This window comes from Haliaeetus albicilla, chromosome 1, assembly GCF_947461875.1.
Source record: "Haliaeetus albicilla chromosome 1, bHalAlb1.1, whole genome shotgun sequence".
Taxonomy (NCBI): domain Eukaryota; kingdom Metazoa; phylum Chordata; class Aves; order Accipitriformes; family Accipitridae; genus Haliaeetus; species Haliaeetus albicilla.
This window is the reverse complement of record NC_091483.1, coordinates 73,263,698-73,283,032: the sequence shown is the minus strand read 5'-3', so window position 1 is coordinate 73,283,032 and position 19,335 is coordinate 73,263,698. Positions and strand designations below refer to the sequence as shown.

Sequence of the window (19,335 nt, the reverse complement as noted above, 5' to 3'; positions counted from 1 at the left end):
AGCTTCTGTTTGCTGAAGGAGAGGAAAAGCTGTTTCTCTGCTGCTTTGTAACCAAGTAGGTAATGACTGGGTAAAGGATGGTGAGCGATGGAGGGTCGAGAGTGTTTTGGCTTCTGTGAAGCCTGCAGGGAAAAAAATGATCTGCATTGTGGAAAAGGAAGGTGCGATCCTGTTCCTATCCCAGCACTTTACTCCAGGTTTAGCCAGTTTGTTCTCCAAGCCATCGCTCTCCTTTCCAATGCATAAGTCACATTACTGCCTTCATACAAATTTAGTCCGAAGCAGCTCAGAGCTACAGATTTTAATCCTCGTGGAGTATTCACATGATAGCTGGGCAAGCACATATTGCTTTAAATAGCTCAACACATCGCTGTCATTCCCGTGCTATGCAGTCCAACTCCGTGTGAGCAGTCGAGGGAGAGATTTTTGCCTGCCAGGTGCCTCGCTGACCACCTGTGTGAGAGAGACGCGCTTACAGCATCTTCTGCCGTTGGCGCTGTGCCCTCCTGCACCAGGGGGACAGGACCGCCTGGACTGGGCGGATGGCTAGAGCGCTTTCCCAGCAACCTCAGCCCGTATTTTTAACTGGCGGCTGGGCAGGTTGCAGGTTTTTATTTCTTTAAGCGAGGGGCTGGCTCGCCTCCAGCCCGTGCGTGGGTGCCGCGGGAGTTATATCTGACCCCGGGGCGCGTTGGTGTCGGAGCGGGAGCCGTGCCCTCCACGCCGGCGGTGCTCGGCCACGCGGCAGCCCTGCTTCCAGAAGGGAATTAACGCGGGAATGCCGGAAGATACAGGTACCGTGGGATGACTCCGCATTTTGGAGAGCCTAGACCTGAAATGACTTGGTTGTCATCCAGAGCCGTGGTAACAAAATCACCGATGCTGTCGTGAGAATCGGTATTCTGTGTTTACGTGGCAACGCAGCAGAGTGGAGGAAGATGGTTAAACATTGATTTTAAATTGTGCTTCCTATTCTTTTAATTATATGAATGATGATTTGGAGATTATAATGATACTGGCACTTAGCTGACAGCTCAATTTGAAAACTTCCTTCATTTTATTTATTTAAAATTGATTTTAGAGTTTATATGAGATTGTAATGAGAAAAATACCTATTGCTTTATCTAGATATATTGGAGTGCTGTTCCTGTGTCCTTTCTCATTGTAATCCTGCTAAACCCCTACAAAAATAGCCTTTACGTTGCTGCAGTAAAGGTTCCTAAAATTCAGCAGAGATTTTTACTCACTGCCTTTGGATTTGGTAAATATTTTATTATAATAATGAGGGCAGGAGGTTAGCTCATGCTAGGCTTGTTTATGCGATGTGAATGTTGCACTGAGCATACGGTGAGATTTGGAGCTCCCGTGTGCTGAGTACTTGTGCTGTGTTGCATCTCTTATGCATGATTATATACACATTCTGCTGGGTAACACCTCTCATTCACCTCTGATCCCATAAACTCTGTAATTAGCAGTAAAAGCAGAGGTTGCTTCAGTCGTGCTGTCCGCCTGCTGTCCTGTATCAGCTGTAGGTTTCTGTTTTGATTATGATCCATAGGAAGTGCTGGAAAAGGCATGCAATCCTTTCCTCAGTGCCAGTGGAAAAGCACTGTAAAAGCTGTTGTTTATAATTAGTAGGAGCAGGTACACATTTCAAAAAGGAACATGATTCTTGAACCGTGTTATTTTGTATTTTTGGACTATGTGAATGCATGCAATTAAATGGAGACATACTGACATAAAGATTTATTGAATTTGCTGACTTGCCTGTCTTATGGTGTAGGAACTACAGAGGGAAGCAGTAATAGTGCTTTGCTGTAGGAGCCACAGCAGAGGTCTTGGAAAGAGCAGCGAGCATTTCTGGGGGAGTGGCTGGACCCACTCGGTGCAGAAAATCCCCGTTGGGGAAGTGATCGAGCTCGTGTGCGCTGGCGTGGGGACAGTTCAGCCCTCAGCGTGGCCAGCTGGAGGGCTCAAGGGACTACGTAATATGGACATTCAAGGCAAAACTTCTTTAGCTTTCCCTTTATCCTTGTTATCTTCTGCTTTGTTGTGAGATGTATGGAAGAAAAAGGCGTTGTGTTGTAATGAAACGGCACCGTAAAGCATGCAAATGTGTTTGAAATGTCTTTTAACGCAAGCTGCTAATTGAGAAATAAGGTAAATCAGGTTACCACTAGTTATTTAACGTGAGTTGCAGAACATCTAACGTGTCTGCTCCATGGGAAGTTTGGTGCCTGTCCATTTGGTCACGCTGTGCCCCCCCGGCCCCAGTGCCTGGACCACCGGGGTGCAGAGCCGGGCAGGGCAGGGGCCAGGCAATTGCTCTTGCCTGCTGCCGAGCACGCTTTGGAAGGATGGATGGGGAAAGCTCGTGGAGTCCCCGTTCCACAATTGCTCTTTTTCTCATCCTTTCTGTGGAAAGGACCATCGAGTTCTCAGGGCCCCACAGGGCTCCATAATGAATCACCAGTTCTTAGGAAAAAAACCCAACCCTTATCTAAAGTAGATTTGTAGCTCACACCCATGTAGTTCTCTGAACACTGCACATATTGCCGTATTACTTATTACTGTGTTAGATTACCCTTACCCCCACGCCAGCACTGGAAGAACTCCTAGTCGTTGTATTTTAAACACAGACACAAGACAGGGAGGGAACAGGGGCCAGGTTCAGGCACTTAAAACCAGGAATAATGCTTCACGGGATATTTAGTGGCACTTAAATGCTTGTTTCCTTTGCTTTCATCTGGGTGTTTTTTAAACCCAACCCTGAGTGTTTTGACTGTGGCAACAGAAGAAGGGTTTGGCAAAAAACCAACTTGAACTCCAATCTCTAATTCCAGTCGGGTGCTGCTGCGCTCATCTGCGTCTCCTTTAATCCTGCTCAGAGAAGATTGCAAATTTAATTCCCCTCCAGGCTGCTGTGAACCACACCCTCCCCAAATTGCTTGATACAGCATTTCAGCAATCGATACCTCTGTCCTGTTTCTCAAATACTTAGTGAGTAAATAGCATTTGGGTCTCATATTTGGGTTTTTTTTTGATTTTCAGCAACCATCTCTAGCTATAGAGATGAAAGGTTTCAGTGTCAACACAGAGATAATTTTCTGCTAATTCCTTCATGCAGAATAATATCCATTATCAGAGCTGTGCATTTTTGGTTCAAAGTTGGAATGTGGCCTTTGCCTTTGTTGAAACCGATAATTTTAGATATTAGTGTCTTTCTAAATATTTTTTTTCCTCAAACAAAATATTTTCATCTCATGAAGTGAATGTAATGGGTTGTGAAGAAGGGATGTTCCTCATGAATTAATAGAGGAGTCAGTACTGCTGATAGTTGCTAAAGAAAATTGATGCAGCTCTTCGGCTGATGGAGGGTTGCTCTTGAAGGCAAATGATACTGTTTGTAAGAGCCTGAAATGAAAGGCTTGCTCTTTTTTAACCCAACCAACCTCCAGAACAGGATAAAAAACAAAACAAAACAAAAAACCAACCCACAAAAAGAACAGGGGAGGTGACCTCTCCTAACCCTTTTGGTTTCTTTTTACTGTTGCCTTCAGGCTCTGGTTCTGCACCATCCATCTGGGAACCTTGGTGAGGAATTGGCACTTTCCCTGCATTGGGAGGTAATTGTTGGGATTACAACAACTTGTTCTTTAGGAATAAAATATTTAATCACATAAATGTCTCTCCATTTGAATTATATCTTGGTTTAGTTCACAGTACTTTTTAAAATGTCCATGTGAAATATCACAGAAGGCCAGGTTGGACGGGGCTTTGGGCAACCTGGTCTAGTGGAAGGTGTCCCTGCCCATGGAAGGGAGGTTGGACTAGATGATCTTTAAGGTCCCTTCCAACCCAAACCACTCCACGATTCTGTGATTCTAATCTTAAATTGTGTCATTTGGCCCTTTGTCATTTCAGCCTTCTGTGATCACCAAAAGCAGTAAATCTAATACACTGGTTTTTCAGAACAGGGTGAAATAATCTGGAGTACATAGAATATGTGGCCTTATTTGTGTCCGTCTGTCGAACAAAGCAGGTGAAAGTCTTTAATAATAAACTTAATATTTGAGGTTTGATCCAAGATTGAACGTATATTCTTAAGCATGACAGTTCTTAACTTTTCAGTACTCGATTTCTAAGCTCAGCTACAGGTTCTATGCTGAGTTAAAACAAAATGCACCAAATGGGAAAAAGCATTAAGACTATGTCAAATCCTGCAGTTTCTGGACATATGTTTCTTCATCATGTCTGTAATCTACCACGAAGATTCCTCTCATTTGGCTGTCAGAGAGCCTGATAGCAAAGGGGTTTGTCATCCTCTGCGTGGATCGGTCCTAGACAGGATCTTTTGCCAAGGGTTTGATTTCCCTCAGTGGTTTGCTCACGGCAGAGAGAAGGTGACATTTTCCATCCCAGACTCCAGAGTGGAGCATGACCAGGGACTTGGCAAATCTTCTTCCTTCTGCCACTGCCATCAGCTTGTCTTGTGCTGCTTCCAAAACACTCCTGTCTCAGCCAGATCTTGTCCTCATCCCTGGGACTTCATCCTGGTCCCCACTGTTGTTAAATCCTACTTAGTCTAGCAATGCCGAAAGAGCTATGCTTATTCAAAGAAGCGGGGGGGGGGGGGGGGGGGCTGACCACATGTTGTGCATTTTCATGGATCCAGTGTACCTGTCCCAAAGTCCATCTCTGTCAGGCTTCAGCCTTTACTCGCAAGTACATCCAAAACCAAGGTGCTCTGCTTTCTTTTTAACGTTGAAAAACAATATATTGTATCCTGTCCTTTTTTTCACCTTTATAAAAAGCTTCAACAGTTTGTCTGAAATCTTCCCTGAAGAAATGAGCTGAAGAACACCAAATGTGAATAATGTCTATGTAAACAGTTGAAGTTTGGCAGAGTTATAAGCACACTGAAAACGTCACTTTAACAGTTGCCATAAGGTGTGTACGCAGCTTTAATCACGAGTGATACCACTGTCCCATCTTCCCCATGGTACTTGCAGCAAGTGTGTATGTCTGGAGCAAGCAGTATAGAAGCAAATCCGAGGAATGTATCTTATCTGACAATTTTGTAACAAATCACTGCTAATTCAATAAGCCCAACTTTATCCAGAGCTGCAGAATTAGGTACTGCATAGCCTGTTGGAGGGAGGCTGAGTCTCGACATCAGAAATATGTGAGCACTGGACATCTGGCAAGATTATTGGGAGTGATGTCCCCAGCAGACAGGTCTTGCACACCAAAGAAGTGCTGTGGAAAGTGCTTGCTTGTTCATTTCTTGCCAGTTTTTGTCCTTGTTGAAAAGTAAGTGGAGTCAGATCTTTTTAGGGTTTAAGGACTGGTGGAGATACCTCTGCTAGAGCAGAATGCAGTGTGGGAGAAAGGGAAATTTGGAGAATCAGGCATTCATTTGTATTTCCATTTAGAAAAAGTCATTTAAAGTTAAGAAGGAAATTTCTAGTTTCATTAAATTCTACGAATCAGGGTATAATGTAAGCATTTAATTTTTAATGAGCTCTTTAGTTATGATCTGATGAGTAGTCTCAGATCATTACATTCCATCAGTAATTCACTATTTCACTCATTAAATATGTTGATTATATCTTCTGCTGCTTCAAAGAGTGATTTTGATACATAAAGGCATAAAAGTAGAATGCTGAAAATTACTGTGTAAACGTATTTCCTTGAATATGATTTGAAACATAAGTTAAAATGTTAAGTTTACTAATACAGTTAGTTTCTCAAAATTGTCAGCAGTTGCAATTTCAACATGAAGCACAATATATTTTAAAATACTGAAACTTAAACTAATATATCATTAATTATGTCATTTTGTTGTGCTAGATGAAAGAATAAGTATTTAAAACTGTCTTCAGAAGCACAGTTTTATAATGAGCCCAAAGGCACTGTATTCCCACTGGGGTTTTGTATGAAATACTGAGTAGCTTAGTTCCGAACTGAGAGAAAAGCAAGATAATTATTCATCTGTCTACCACGCATATTTTAAATATGATTTGTGTTACTTCAAGATTAATGGAAGAATTCCAACAGAAATACTACATCTTCTCCTTTTTAATTTATTTTTAATGGGTTTTTTGCATTCTAAACCTTGATCCAGAGACCTGAAGAGAAGCAAATGTGTGAAGTCATCCTGCCCTGTAGCTCTGGACACTGAACACCACATGCATCGTGGAAAGCAAAACCTTCTGTTTTCTGCCACTTTGCAACTATTTTCAGTTTGCAACAATTTTCACAATTCAAAAAACAAATATACAACAATTTTTTATTTTCTGCTGCTTTGCAATAAGCGCAGCGTTGAACTCCCAGGTGCAAGAAAACAAACAGAAGAACGAAGTTTTCTCGGGAAATGTTCCAGAGAAATGTGAATATTTTCACTTCAGGGAAAGGGGGTATGTTTGGGGTGGAGGGCTGCCCTCGGGGTCCCTCCAGCACACGCTCTGCGCTGCGGCTGGGACTCCTCGGCCAGGTTACTGCCCTGCCCACGGGACGCCCCACGGCACGAGATCGCAGCCCTCTGCCTGCCTCCGCACCGACCGGGTGCTGGTGCCTCTGGAAAGGTGCTGTTCAGAAAGCCTCAGCTATGGGAAGAGTCAAGTGTGAAAAAAAGCCAAATGTTTAATAGTTGCAATCAGAATTTTATATTTGAAATGTAACTTTTTAGGCCAAAACGATCTGGGTGTGGTGAGCTCTGTTTAAGTCAAGTCTTCCATGAATTAAATGCTACAAATTTGATGCTTGTTAGTAATTCTGGAGGGTGCAAACCTTCTTTATCTGTAGTTATAAACTTTTAACTCTAACAAGTAACTCAGGAAAATACTCTGTTTTGGTTTCTTACAGGGTTGATTCTTTTTCAGGGTGGGTAGTTTGTTTTGGGCAGGTTACAGTGAAGAGAAATTCTCATGTCAAAAGTTAAGTATTGCAAAGTTCAGAGTTTCCTCCCTTTTCATTTGAGGAGTAAGTCAGACCCTCCTATTAGCTTGAACCATGTCCGCTATTTCCTGTGTGTAAATTTGGGGATCTGCCTTTCTGTAATCTTCTAATTGCCTGTCGTGCTGTGTTGTTTTTACTGGAGATGTACTTAATTATAACCAGGGCTTCAGTAATAGCTCCAAAGTTCACATTGCCTTGAGCAGGACTTTTATGACAATCCCAGAATGCAGCAGACAAGGCAGAATGCTAATGGGCGGTGAATAATGCTAAGGGCAGCTCAATCCCATGTATCTCCTTGGGAAAAAAAACCAAAACCCTTTACTTACAGGAGTAGAAAGTGCCGGTTTGGGCAAAACTTGCAGAAACTCCCCTGGAAGACTGGGTGGGAGGCTCAGCATCTCACTGAAATACTGACTCCTTCAAGTCAGTGGATGTGGAAAGGCCTTTTAGGTATCACCACAAGGTGCCAGTGGTGGGAATGGGGTGGGAATAGAGGAGGAAGAGCAGCAAGGCCAGATATTAGAGAACAAGAGCTGAATGACTCTCACTTACTGATTTTGGTATCATCTGTTATCATATATGTTCATAGTGACAGTACCATCGCTACCTCTCTATATTGTCCCTACCTATGGTGAAGGTATAGACATTACTGTTGTTTTGTTGGTGGTGGTTTTTTAATTAAAATCAATTTTGTGGGTTTTCCCCCCTCTTTTTTTTTCTTTTTTTCCTTTCAGAAGCCTTTTTTCTGAAATAGCAACTCTGATATTACAATAGGAATAGAAACGAAAGATCTTGGCCAGTCTGAGTTTAACCCAGCCTCTTACAAATCTATTAATCGTTTTGCAGCAGTCTCATACAAAAAGTTACTTCCTGATTTTTTTTTTTGTTGTTTTTTTTAATATTGATGAAAGAAAAGCAGTGGTGCACAGCAATGTCATTATCTCTCGACTAAACCCTGAAGGGAAACACATCTGATTCCCTTTCCTATATAGTGTATTGGCCTGAGAGGTTGCTCCATCTTGACTGGTTGGTTGGTAAGTTTATTTTGAAGCTAAAATTTAAAAAAAATTCCATCACTTTGAAATAAGTAATCCAACCTTAGAATAAGCATGCCACATTATAGAAGAATGTCATTAAATATGTAATTTACTTAAAACACTTAATATATTTTCCTGTTATTCGTTCTTCTTCACAAAGGAAAAAAGCCAAGTCTATTGAGTTATAGTACAGCCCCTTTATAATTAACTGCCTTGATATTTGCTCTCTAGACTCCTGAGTACATTGTGATAAAAAAATTGATGCAAGTACTGCAGCAGAATTGCAAGAATAAGGTCATATCTCACCTGTTCTACATAACACATTGGGATGCCAATTTATATTGTTATTATCAACAGCCCAATAAATGCAATTTCTAATTTACATCACAAGATGGCAGCAAATTTTTAATTCACTTAATAGTTTACTAACCTAGATAAACCTAATCTCTTGAAATCATGGTTTTCTTACAGAATGACGGCAACCTTTGTTTAATGATCAGATGTACCTGGTGTTTACAGAGATGTCAATGCTTCAGAAGTATGAACTCAAAACATCTACAGAAGTGTATTTCTATCTTAAAATCAGCTAAAAAGGCATTTACTCTGAACTTTAAAGATCAGCAGCTCACAGTGTAATAGTTAAATCCCATTAAAGGTATTTTGGATAAAAACAACAGCTTTTATCTATAGTCTTTGACTTCTTGAAGAGAAAATGTGAAAAAGCATTTTTTGAATTTCAGGCGGAGGTTCTCAAGACTTGACCATCTGTATTCTTTCCTCTATAAGCAATTCTGATTTATGTTTGAAATGTTACCTAGTTTTGAAAGTTATGAAATGGGAAGCTTGGCTCAGCTGCTTTAGCAGATCTCTTCTCTGCTGGCCAATACTAGAGGTTAAAACTTCTACCTGCTTGACCGGTTTTGTCCCAGCTGTTAATTGTCATTATTTGTAGGTCGTATAGAAGATGCATCTGATGGCCTTTAAAATGCTCTACGTTTTGTTTTCCCTTGCAGTTTCACAACCGCAGGCTGTACATAGCCAACTGGAGAAGCCATCAACTACTGCAATTCTCTGCAATAACTGTGGAAACCCATGCAAAGGAGAAGTTTTGAGAGTTCAGAACAAATATTTCCATATTAAGTGCTTTGTTTGTAAAGGTAAGTGTTTGTGACAGCTCTTCCTATGAGTAGGGCATTAGCACTAGGTGTGTGACTTCACGGTCCTGGAAACTTCACAAACATATTTTACAGTCCAATCCATGCCTGAAAGGATTTGCTGTAAACTCGATGACTGCTTACTGTAAGGTTATAAACATCCTAAATCCTACAAGTGGAGTATGTTTTGAGTGGATATAAACCCATGGAATTTACTATAGAGTTGGGACCTGCAGAAGATCAGTTTGGGAGGGCTGGTAGTGAAACACGATGCGGGGTTAGGAGAGAATTAGCATTTACAAAGAAACTCGGAGGTTGTCCCTTTCCCAGCTTTCTAATGCATGCCATGTCTGTTCAGAGTCTCTTGTGTTGGACTGTGATGTTTGAATCCCAGTGTGACCCCCTGTGCTTTTCCATTTTGTGGGGGGGAACTACTTGGTTTACTCCGGGTTGGTGCCTGGCTGTGATCTAATATTGGCACACTGTGAATGGCAGAAGGATGGTCAAAGAAACAAGGAATTAACGGATACAACACCCCTTCTGTAGACACTTGGTTGTTTGAAAGATTATCTGGAAGTTGCAAAGATCTCATTTGTTTTGAATTTACAAATGAGGAAATGTTAACTGAAGTTTACTGGACAACCTGTTTACTTCATTAAGCAGTACTTCAAGTGACATTTATTAATCCTTGCAGCACAGCCTAGAAACGTGAGCATGGCTCTGGTCCCAGCTGGGTTAGAGTGACTATTTCCATTTCTGTTTAGAGGAAACTATCAGAAAGGAAACTGTCATCATCTGTCAGCTACACTTATATTTTTATACATCCCATGGGATTAAGTATATAGTATTCAATAACTCAATAATTGTGTTCTTTGCAAAATTGCAGAAAAATAAGCATAGTGCACTACCCTAAATAGCAAAAATATTTTGCTCACCTATTCAGAACCAGAGTGGTATTCAAAACAGAACACAGCCCCTACATACATCTGTCAAACTCTTTTAAAGCCACCTGTTCTTATGGCAAATTTTATTATCAGATTAGTTTTTCAGACCTAACTCAGGAAGAGAACAGCTAATTTGTTATTCAGGAATCTTGTCTCCTGCATGAAGTCTCAGTAACATACTGGTCTGTGCTCCATTTAATTATCTTGTTGAAATCCAAGCCCCCTTTTATACAGATCTGCTGTGAGAAAACATTGACAAGTCCTACGGAAGGAACAAGACACAATTATACATCCATGTTTTCATTTCGTAGGACATCTCCTTTTAGAGGCTGCCAGGTCACCCGCAAATGCAGCAAGCGGATTCTGAAACTATTCACTGATGCCAAATTTAGGCAGTGTGGAGGCTTTTTTCCCCACCCCCATACAGAAGAAGACGATGAATATACTGTAGAAGCTGCATTACCCCTACCTGTCTGTAAGAGATAAGAAGGAGTTTGTTCGCTTCAGGCAGATCTTGGATAAAACGAGAAAGAAATCGCTATGTTAACAAGGAAGAAGCAGGGTAGCATCTGTCAGCCACCCATCAGACTCTCAGCTGGCACAGGAGATAGTGTCAGAGATGCGTGGTTAAACTGCTTCTTGGTGTCAGGGCTCTTGGAATACTTACATTCCTCCTTACTAATCATTTTGCTAAGTGCTAAGTTTGCACACATGGCTGGTTTTTTTTCCCCCTCATTATTTAAATGCCTTAATTCTTTTTATCACTTTCATGAGTTTCCATCAATTTGCTGGCATCCTTCTGGTATCTGTTTTTGTTTTGTTTCCGAGTTTTATTTGTTACTTGAGAAGCATAAGTTGCTTTCTAGTGTGGATTTACCATGTTGTTATGTGAGAAGAGCTTAGGAACAGAACAGAGCACTGAACATACATTTCACTGGCTAACATAAAGGGGAAAAAGAAATCAGGTTAGGCAAATGTCATTTGGGTTTTTAATCATGTGCTCAAATCAATGGATGAAAAACTATAGTTAATGTGTTAGGATTTAGCAAAAAGATGGTACTCAGTTCTCCTGGTCAGTTGACCACTTACCTCCTTTCAGCCTCGGAGGAGAAGTTTGTGCCACGGCCCCTTTTCTGAACCCCTTTTCTTGCCATGCTTCTGGACTGTTGTGCACGGGCAGGGTGATGATCCTGGGAATATATTTCCTTTACAGTTGACTCCTCCCTGCGGTGCATTTATTTTGATGGTGCTCAGTGATGCAGTTCGCCCCCTCTCACCTCATCCACCAAAGAGGCTGTGTGTCCAGCGTCCAGTGCAGCTGCAGGACAGTCCCAGGACAGACCATCCCACGTGTGGGCTAGCTGCGTTGCCCCACTAAGCTGCCTGCAGGCTTAAGTTGACTGCTTCTGTATTTAATCATCTCATAGCCTTAATCAGAAACCCTTAGATATTTGTAAAATGGCAGAAGATTTTGTTCTTTCTCGCAGTATTTACAGATGTACGATGATGGAGACCACAAACTGACAAAGAGTCGGTGAAGAATGACAAATGCCCATGTCTTGAGAGGGTGTCTAGAGCTATTTGAGGTCTGTCTGAATGACTTGATCAGTGATAGATGATACTACACTGGAAGAAGTCACACTTACCTTTTTGAATATGTGTGAAATGTGAAAACATTTCTTTGATAGTGTTGGATAAATTATGAGGTTTTGGGGGGGGGGGCAGAGACATTTAATTGTTTCATTTTTTTAGGGTAGAAAGGTAGTTTTGCATACTGCCATCCTGCCATCTGATTACTCCTATGGGGATTGTGAGTTTCAGAATGCTAACAGCAAGTATGGAGGTGCCTTTTGTATTTAAATTAAATTATATAATGAAGGAAGGTTAGTATAATGTCACTCCTTCCCATCCAGTTCTTCTTAGATTCTCCAGACAATGATTCTAAACAATTTAAAGAAAAGTTTTAAAAATCGACCAATTCTTCTTATTATGCAAGATTGAGATACAAATCCAGATTAAAAATTTTAGTAGCAATACTGTGAACATCTGGTAGTTTTGCTCAGTATCAAAGTTTAATAGGGCTTACGGAGGTAAATAAGCATTATAAGTAAGGTTCATACTCATATCTGTTTGTATATATTATTTCTTGTTAAGATGCACATCTAATCTACTAGTAAAAGGCTGTAGGCAACATGCCCTCTAACCTCAGTTCAAATTTTTACTCAATATTTACTTTAAAATATCTACCATTTTAATTGGGTTTAATAAAAATGCAGTTACAATAGAAACAGGTGCCTTTGAAATAATAAGGCAAACATTTTATTCGTTAGACTTCAAGGGCTTTGGTTCCCACGTTTGCAAATTCTTACTGTGTCTTACCACTGTAATGAAAGCACCAAGGAAAATGACAAAAGGTGATAAAATATTGGTGACTCAGACTATCAAGGTAAAACAAATTGTGTTGTCTAGTTCATTCTGAGGGTGTCTGTCAGGTCAGGACTGCTTCTCAAACAGGCAAATACTCACTTGGAGCTCGATTACAACAACGTAATTTAGTGAGCCAGTGAAGACACACTGATGTAGAATTGTAGATAGGAGAGATGTAGATGCTGCGATCATGTTATCCTGGGTAGCCTCTTTGATCTTTCATAAAGATAGAAATTACCTTGTTTTAGGAGTGTTTGTCAAGTATTTCTTTTTCTGTGACGTGATAGCATCCTGGCATTTCCAAAGTAGCAGTAACCTATGTCAAATACAGTATCTAGGAAATATTGGAAGTGTGAATCAAAGCCCCATGTTTCTAGGGGGTCTGAATAATTTAATTACTATAGCTTTATATAAAATCAGAAAGTACACTTTGCAATATTTTATGTAGTCACTCTAGCAGACCAAATAACGGACAATCCATAGTGCATTTGCAAATCTATTTGCATGCAGAAATCCTGCAGCCTCCACGCTAGTTAAATTGGAAAATCCATGCAATCCTGCAAAAAGCCATTCTTTGTACAAGATTGCTTGTATGTGAGAAGAATCATAACTCGTATCTTTGTCCTTTACTGGTTTGGTCTTGATGAAATGAAGCAAGCTTACAGTCCGGGCCACAGATGTAAAAACATGACCATTGTGCTATATCAGCTTCGCTATGTATATGTCTGTCTTGTTTTACCCCTAATCAAAATTCCCTGGATTGCTGTCTTGCTATGGATGCAGCACATGCTGTCTTCCATGCTGGCACGGCTAGCAGTTTCACGTATACTTTTTTTCCCCATGAATTTTCATCTATTTGTTTAATTAACCTGTTAGAACATATCACATCTTCAGCTTAGAGTTGGGAATGTGGTTCTGTGGGTCAGCATTTCTGATTCTTGTGGCATTACAGTTTCCTGGGAATTGTGAAAAAGCCCTGGGCTGGATATACCACTTCTATACCATTTTCTCAGTGGAACGTACAGCACAACCCAGAGTTACGTCATTTATTGTGAAGCCATATTAATGGGAATGGCTAAGATGGAATATTCAGTGAAAAGGTTAAAAACATCGAGTAACTTGGTAATAGGAGTGATTTGTTTGATAGATCAAATGCATCTGCTGGGATATAAATATGTTAAAAGCTACATTGAGTAATCTGAGGGACTCGCATTTGAACATAGCTACAGGGTTTCACATTTCAGAATGGGAGTCATTTATGGGAAGCTCACTAGTTAGATTTCTGTGTCCCAACTTTTGGCCAAGCAGGAGCGGCTGATGGCATGTGTGGTATCTTAGGCACTGGGGATGAGCATAGGGGCTCTTGTTCATCAGGCACTCTCAGCAAAGTGCCCATCGCTTCCCAAGTACTTTAGGAGTTTGCAGTCCCAGCTCATATTAACTCAGTATAATAGGAAAAACTATGCTTCCGACGCAACGCTTACAGAGTCTAGCTTGGACAGTATAGTAGGTTTGCGGCTGACTTACCAAGGTCACGTTAGCTTAATATTTTATTTCACTAAAATAATGATGATGATAATAATAATCACTTTTGCCTGTGCAAAAGTAATTTAATGCAGTGGCCAATGGTTCTGTGTTGTGGTTTTGAGATTTTTAAACTTAAACTTTAAAAATAACTGATCACTAACTTTCTAAAAGCAACTCAATAATTAAAGCATGAAAAAAAATTTTGGTCAGTTAGTGAACTCTCACAATCACAAAGTAATTGTTAATTTTTCTTTTGTTTTAATCACATTCTTGTTGCAAACTTTCTTTGTGTTCATAAAGAACTTTCTGCAGCCCCTCATGTCTTGGTCATATACTAATCACATCAGCATTTTAGTGAAAGCTTTATTTCATGGCATATATTTCATCCAGAGTCCAATGAATTTTTTTAAGAGTATCTTTCATTAATTCACGTTATATTAGTGAAGTGTGGTGAAAGGTACAGGGGAGGAATCACAGTTATGAGTACTGGTAAAGGAATATCTTCCTAACATTTCAATAAAGGTTAGCTAACTATCCACCATGGGAAGCCAAGCTTCTGTTACTTCTGGTTTCCAACTTCATTTATTTCATTTAAAGACACAAAGTTTCTGGGGTTTAGATTTTTAGATCATGGTAAAGCTATACATGCTTACTCTTGTCTTTATATCCAGGATGTTACATAATACCCCTACTTTATTTTCTTAGTAATTATATTTTTCTTTAGTCTTTTCATTGCCTTGCTTTTCTCCCTGTTTACATTCTTCTAGTCCAAAGATGAGAAGTTGCACTGGAAAGTTAAGTGCTCATTAAAAATATGGATAGGATTTAAAAAGAAGTAATCGCTGAAATTTCTGGGGGATGATCCAAACTGCAGATGCAGCCATGTGCAGAAGACGTTTGCATTGCAAATTCCTAACTGGGAAGAGAGAGGTACCTAGGAGAGGTGCTTAACTGTGCTGGAATGCTGAGGTAGATTTAGACAAAGACACCAAACACATGGAGAGTAGTAAAACTCATCCTGGTTGAAATCAAAGTAGAACCGGGACAAAACTGAATGCATTTAAAAATTATGCCTGATGTTCATTAAATAAAGTTTTGGATGGTAATATAAGCTTTGCAAGCAGTAAAGATACCATTCACATAAAGAAGTTTTGAGCATATATAATGTCAGCCCACATTAGATAATGTCACGCCTGTGAAGAGCCTGAAATTCTTTTGAATTACTCAAGTTCTCTTCTTAGGGTAAAGTTTGTCCCCACGCAAAAAATGTCAGTGCAAGGATGCCTTTATGCAGGGGGACTTTCTATCTGTGTCATGCTCTTTCACATGGGGATACAGCAGGGATACAGCCGGCACGCTGGAGTAGTTCGTGGTGTTCCAATGCACTAAGGTGATGTGAAGCCTGCATGGAGAGCCAGAGAGAGCTGTGGCATAAAATTCATCACTGCCACAGTGGTGTTACTCCACCTCCCGCTTTCTGCGACTAATTAACACGAGACCATCTGCCATATCTGTGCATAGTCAGGGCAAGCACTTAATTTGCAAACCTGTAACTGGCACCCAAAGCATCATTATGAAAAATCAGAAAATATTTAATGTTGTTGCCTTACATATTTAAAAAAAAAAACAAAGCTCAAACTGTTTTAATTAGTCTGGCAAATGACAGCAGTATTTTATCATAAACACTTAAGATGCTATTAGGTTGAAAATGGATTAAAGCGCATTAATCTATTTCTTAAATCTCTTCAGCATGCTTCTAAATTTTAAATAACCAGATTGATTCCTTAAAATAATAAATCAGTATAAACCAGACGACTTTTCCGGTTTTCCTGGGGGTTGTTTTGGTAGCTTGGAACAGCCACGTACACAGTGCTGTGACGATCTCTCTCACCCTTAACACTATATGAGAGCTTTTAAAGGGCAGTAACATTGACTTCAAGCTACTGGGAAATTCTGCTTTCCAGAAGGGAAATGGAAAATGGAAATGCACTTTCTAATGCAAAAATTACTAGATGCGTAGTTCCCATAAACTATTGGAGTCAAGTTACATAGTGCACAGGAAACTCCCCAAACTCTCCTTCAATTTAATTAGTACACCTGAGTCATTAACGTTTTGTCAGTCTCGTAAGAACATTCTGAATCTCTAAGGGTTTTCCTGCACTGAAGTGTGTACTCCACAAATTAATTTGTGGGTATCGTGGCCAGTCTAGCCTGAGAGCTTGTGTAGATGTGCTGTACGCTGTATCCTTTATAGCTTTATCAGTGCTACACATGCATGGTGAAGTGTTATAAGATGGGTAAGATATAGCCCACGGTTCTCTGTATTTTACCCACCCCAGAAAGCTAGTCTGGTTTTCCTCTGGCAGAACTGTCTACCTTCCTGCAGTTCCTGGTCGGGAGATGGGGAAGGGGCCAACAGCTCTGCCCCAGACTTTCCTGCTGCTGCATACTTCTGTTTTTGTTTACCCTGGACTGTAGCAAAATGAGGTGAGATTCCAGTCCTTGAAATTATAGCTGGTTATTTCAGATATTGTAGCTAAAACGCTGCCAGTGACTGACAGGCTTGAGTATTCTTGATTTCACAGACATCTGCTTGGAAAGACTTAGATATAATCACTCCTGCCTATGAAGAGTGATCAGATTATATGGATTATATACCATTGCAAGTTTCCTTCTGTCTTGCTTGCCTCACCTATAGACAGAAGTTTCAGGTGTGAATTGTCCAAGATGGTGAGTGAGATGATATTCCCATGCAGACTTTGAGTGGTCAGCAAACTTCCAGCTGGGGAAGACTTCCCCAAAACCTTGGTGGAAAAGCTTACCGGGACTCATCTGCACCTGAGCACACAACAGAAGGAGTATCACAGTGACAGTTATCTTCTGGAAACGGGCTTAGACTGCTTCAAATTAATTGCAGGTCAGTTTGAAGTTAACTCAAAGCTATAGCGGTGGAAGACTGCCAGGTGGTTGCTATTGCTTCTCACAGGCATAATGGCCAGGAGAAATGTTCCAGGTATAATCATGGGCTTTTGGAGAATGGGCTCCCAGACTGCATCAATGGTGTATGAAGACATGCGGTTTAGCTGCCAAAAGAGAATTATGTCAACAACGTACTACATGTCATTCTTGGGATCTTAGTCAGCCACCAATGTCCATCTCGGAGATGGAGGAAAATACTAGAAATGGACATAAAGCCGCAGTGCTGAGGAAGAAAACTTTTATTTAGCTCTGAGCAAGCAGAGATCTTTTTCTTGTTTTCTCTGTAATGACATTATGAATGGGTCTTTGTTCCTTCTTTAATTTTCTGGGTCATTGCCTCTTTCTCTCTCTCGTGTTGGATTCACGCCTGGTTGCTTACATCAGGCAACAAATGGGAGGAAAAAAAATAGACTTCATACATGCAGTTGCAGGTTGATAAGCAAAATGCTTGATTGTCTGGCAGGCTGAAAGCAAAATGGCACTGTTCGCATGACAAGAAGACCAGTACATTTTACTGTTACAGCCTGCTGTAGTGTACAGCGGCACAGTGAGCGTAGCATCCTCCGAGCCTTTCAGTACACAGCTGATTTTAAGGTCCAGCACACAGCCAAAAAATTAATATACTTTCAGTAGGCTCATTTGCCAGCAAGGAAAAGAGAGATGTGCTTTATATTTGTACAGTGCAAGTGGAATACTGATGACATACAATAGTGGGCTAGCAACATGCTTAAAGTGCATTAATTAATTGCTATTGCTGCTATTTATTTTTATAGGCTGTAGGCAATAAAGAATTATGGAGTTAGATTGACTGTGAAATCACACAGCATAAATGACAGTGCTCCAGGTGCTGTTACAGACCGTAGCCTGTTTCTAAGGAAGTAGAGGAAATCCTCAGATCTATATGAGGTATTTTGGCATCAGATGACTGCAAACCATCTTAATGAGTGGAATTACTGAGTTGTCAGAGAAGCCATCCTGAGGTAGGCTCCTCAGAAATGGTGTGGATATCTTCCACCTCAAGTCCCACAGCCTGTCGAGGTACTGGCTTGCTGCCAAATACTGTAAGAGGAGACAAACACATAGTTATTCACTACTTAAAAATTACTCCTACAGCTTGTAACTGTTCAGGATAGGGCATTGCCTTTGTACGCGGGGTAGTACCATGAGAAGCAGCTGAGTTACTCGGTCTTAGTCTCTTCATTATCATAAGCGCTATGTTTGCAGCGCTTTTCTTGTTTCACCAAGATGAACATCGATAATGGTTGGAAACTGTTTCTAGGTTTTAAATAACCCTAACTTCAGATACTCATTTTGGATGACAAGCATTGGGTAGGAGTGGATCTGTGACACAATGCTGATTTCCTATCCTAGGAGAGTGAGATCTGGTAGTTGCCTTCAGACATGCTCCCTAGCATTCCTCCAGCTTTCTTTTCCCTGATTTCTTGTCTCTGCAGGCGTGCAGGATCATCTCAGCTGGGCAGTGTCTCTGTCCACCTAAGTAGCAGGCAGGGGGCACAGCATCTTGCCCGAGGGATGGCTAAGGGGTCTGTTTTCAGAGCTACTCTTCTCAGCTTTAAATTGGGACTATTTTAATATCCAAGACAGTATTTAACTGGAATGCCTGTGTTCTCTGGTCAGCTGGGTGTCGAGTTAAATCCCATCAGATGGTTTAAAGAGTGCGGGAGCGCGCGAGGGTTGGTGACTCGGGCTGGGGCTGGTGGAGCGTAGCTGGTGGTGGAGTGATGTGTGAGGAGCAGGGGAGGAGTATTTGGCTTGTGGAAAAGCTGTGACTCCCCCCATCCTACAGAGTCAGTGGGTAAGAGGGAGAGTATAACCATGAAAACTCCCTCCTGTGCTCCAGATTCCCTTATGAGCTAGATTTTTCTTCATTCGTGGATAAATATAAAGACTTTGCAGAGGCGAGCACCTCTGTGAACTGTCACGGACGTCGTCTCTGTTACGGGCATGTGCCAAAACAAGATGGAAAGAAAGGGCCAAAAGCCCACCCTGCTCAGTTTTCTGTGCCAAAAAATGCACTAATGGACTCTCTCTCTTAGGAGCTTTGCTTATAGCTAATCAGTTTGGAGGGAACTCTAAAAGAACTGATGACCCTTGACAAGAATTGAGATTAAGGGGCCGAATGTGGCATCGAGGTTTGATACAAATGATTTTCAAAACCTCTTGGAATGCTAAAACACTGAAAACCTGTATGAAAAGCAGTATCACTGATACAGGTAAAAATTTGCGTGATTGCTATGCCTGTTTGAAATCTTTTCATCCCAGCTTTTTCCTCTGAAGAAATATTTT

The 19,335-nt window shown here is 40.8% G+C and overlaps 1 protein-coding gene across 14 annotated transcripts in view; it reads left to right on the top strand.

Moving 5' to 3' along the window:
* ABLIM2 (actin binding LIM protein family member 2) overlaps positions 1-19,335 on the top strand; it is a 142,507-nt gene that overhangs the window by 30,323 nt on the left and 92,849 nt on the right. For 13 of the 14 annotated variants that reach the window (XM_069794381.1, XM_069794465.1, XM_069794428.1 and 10 more), the window contains exon 2: positions 9,011-9,154. In XM_069794381.1, coding sequence (XP_069650482.1) covers positions 9,011-9,154 — 144 coding nt within the window. Of the gene's footprint in view, positions 1-406; positions 795-9,010; positions 9,155-19,335 lie in introns of those variants that run through there. The other variant, XM_069794390.1, reaches the window with a different exon arrangement.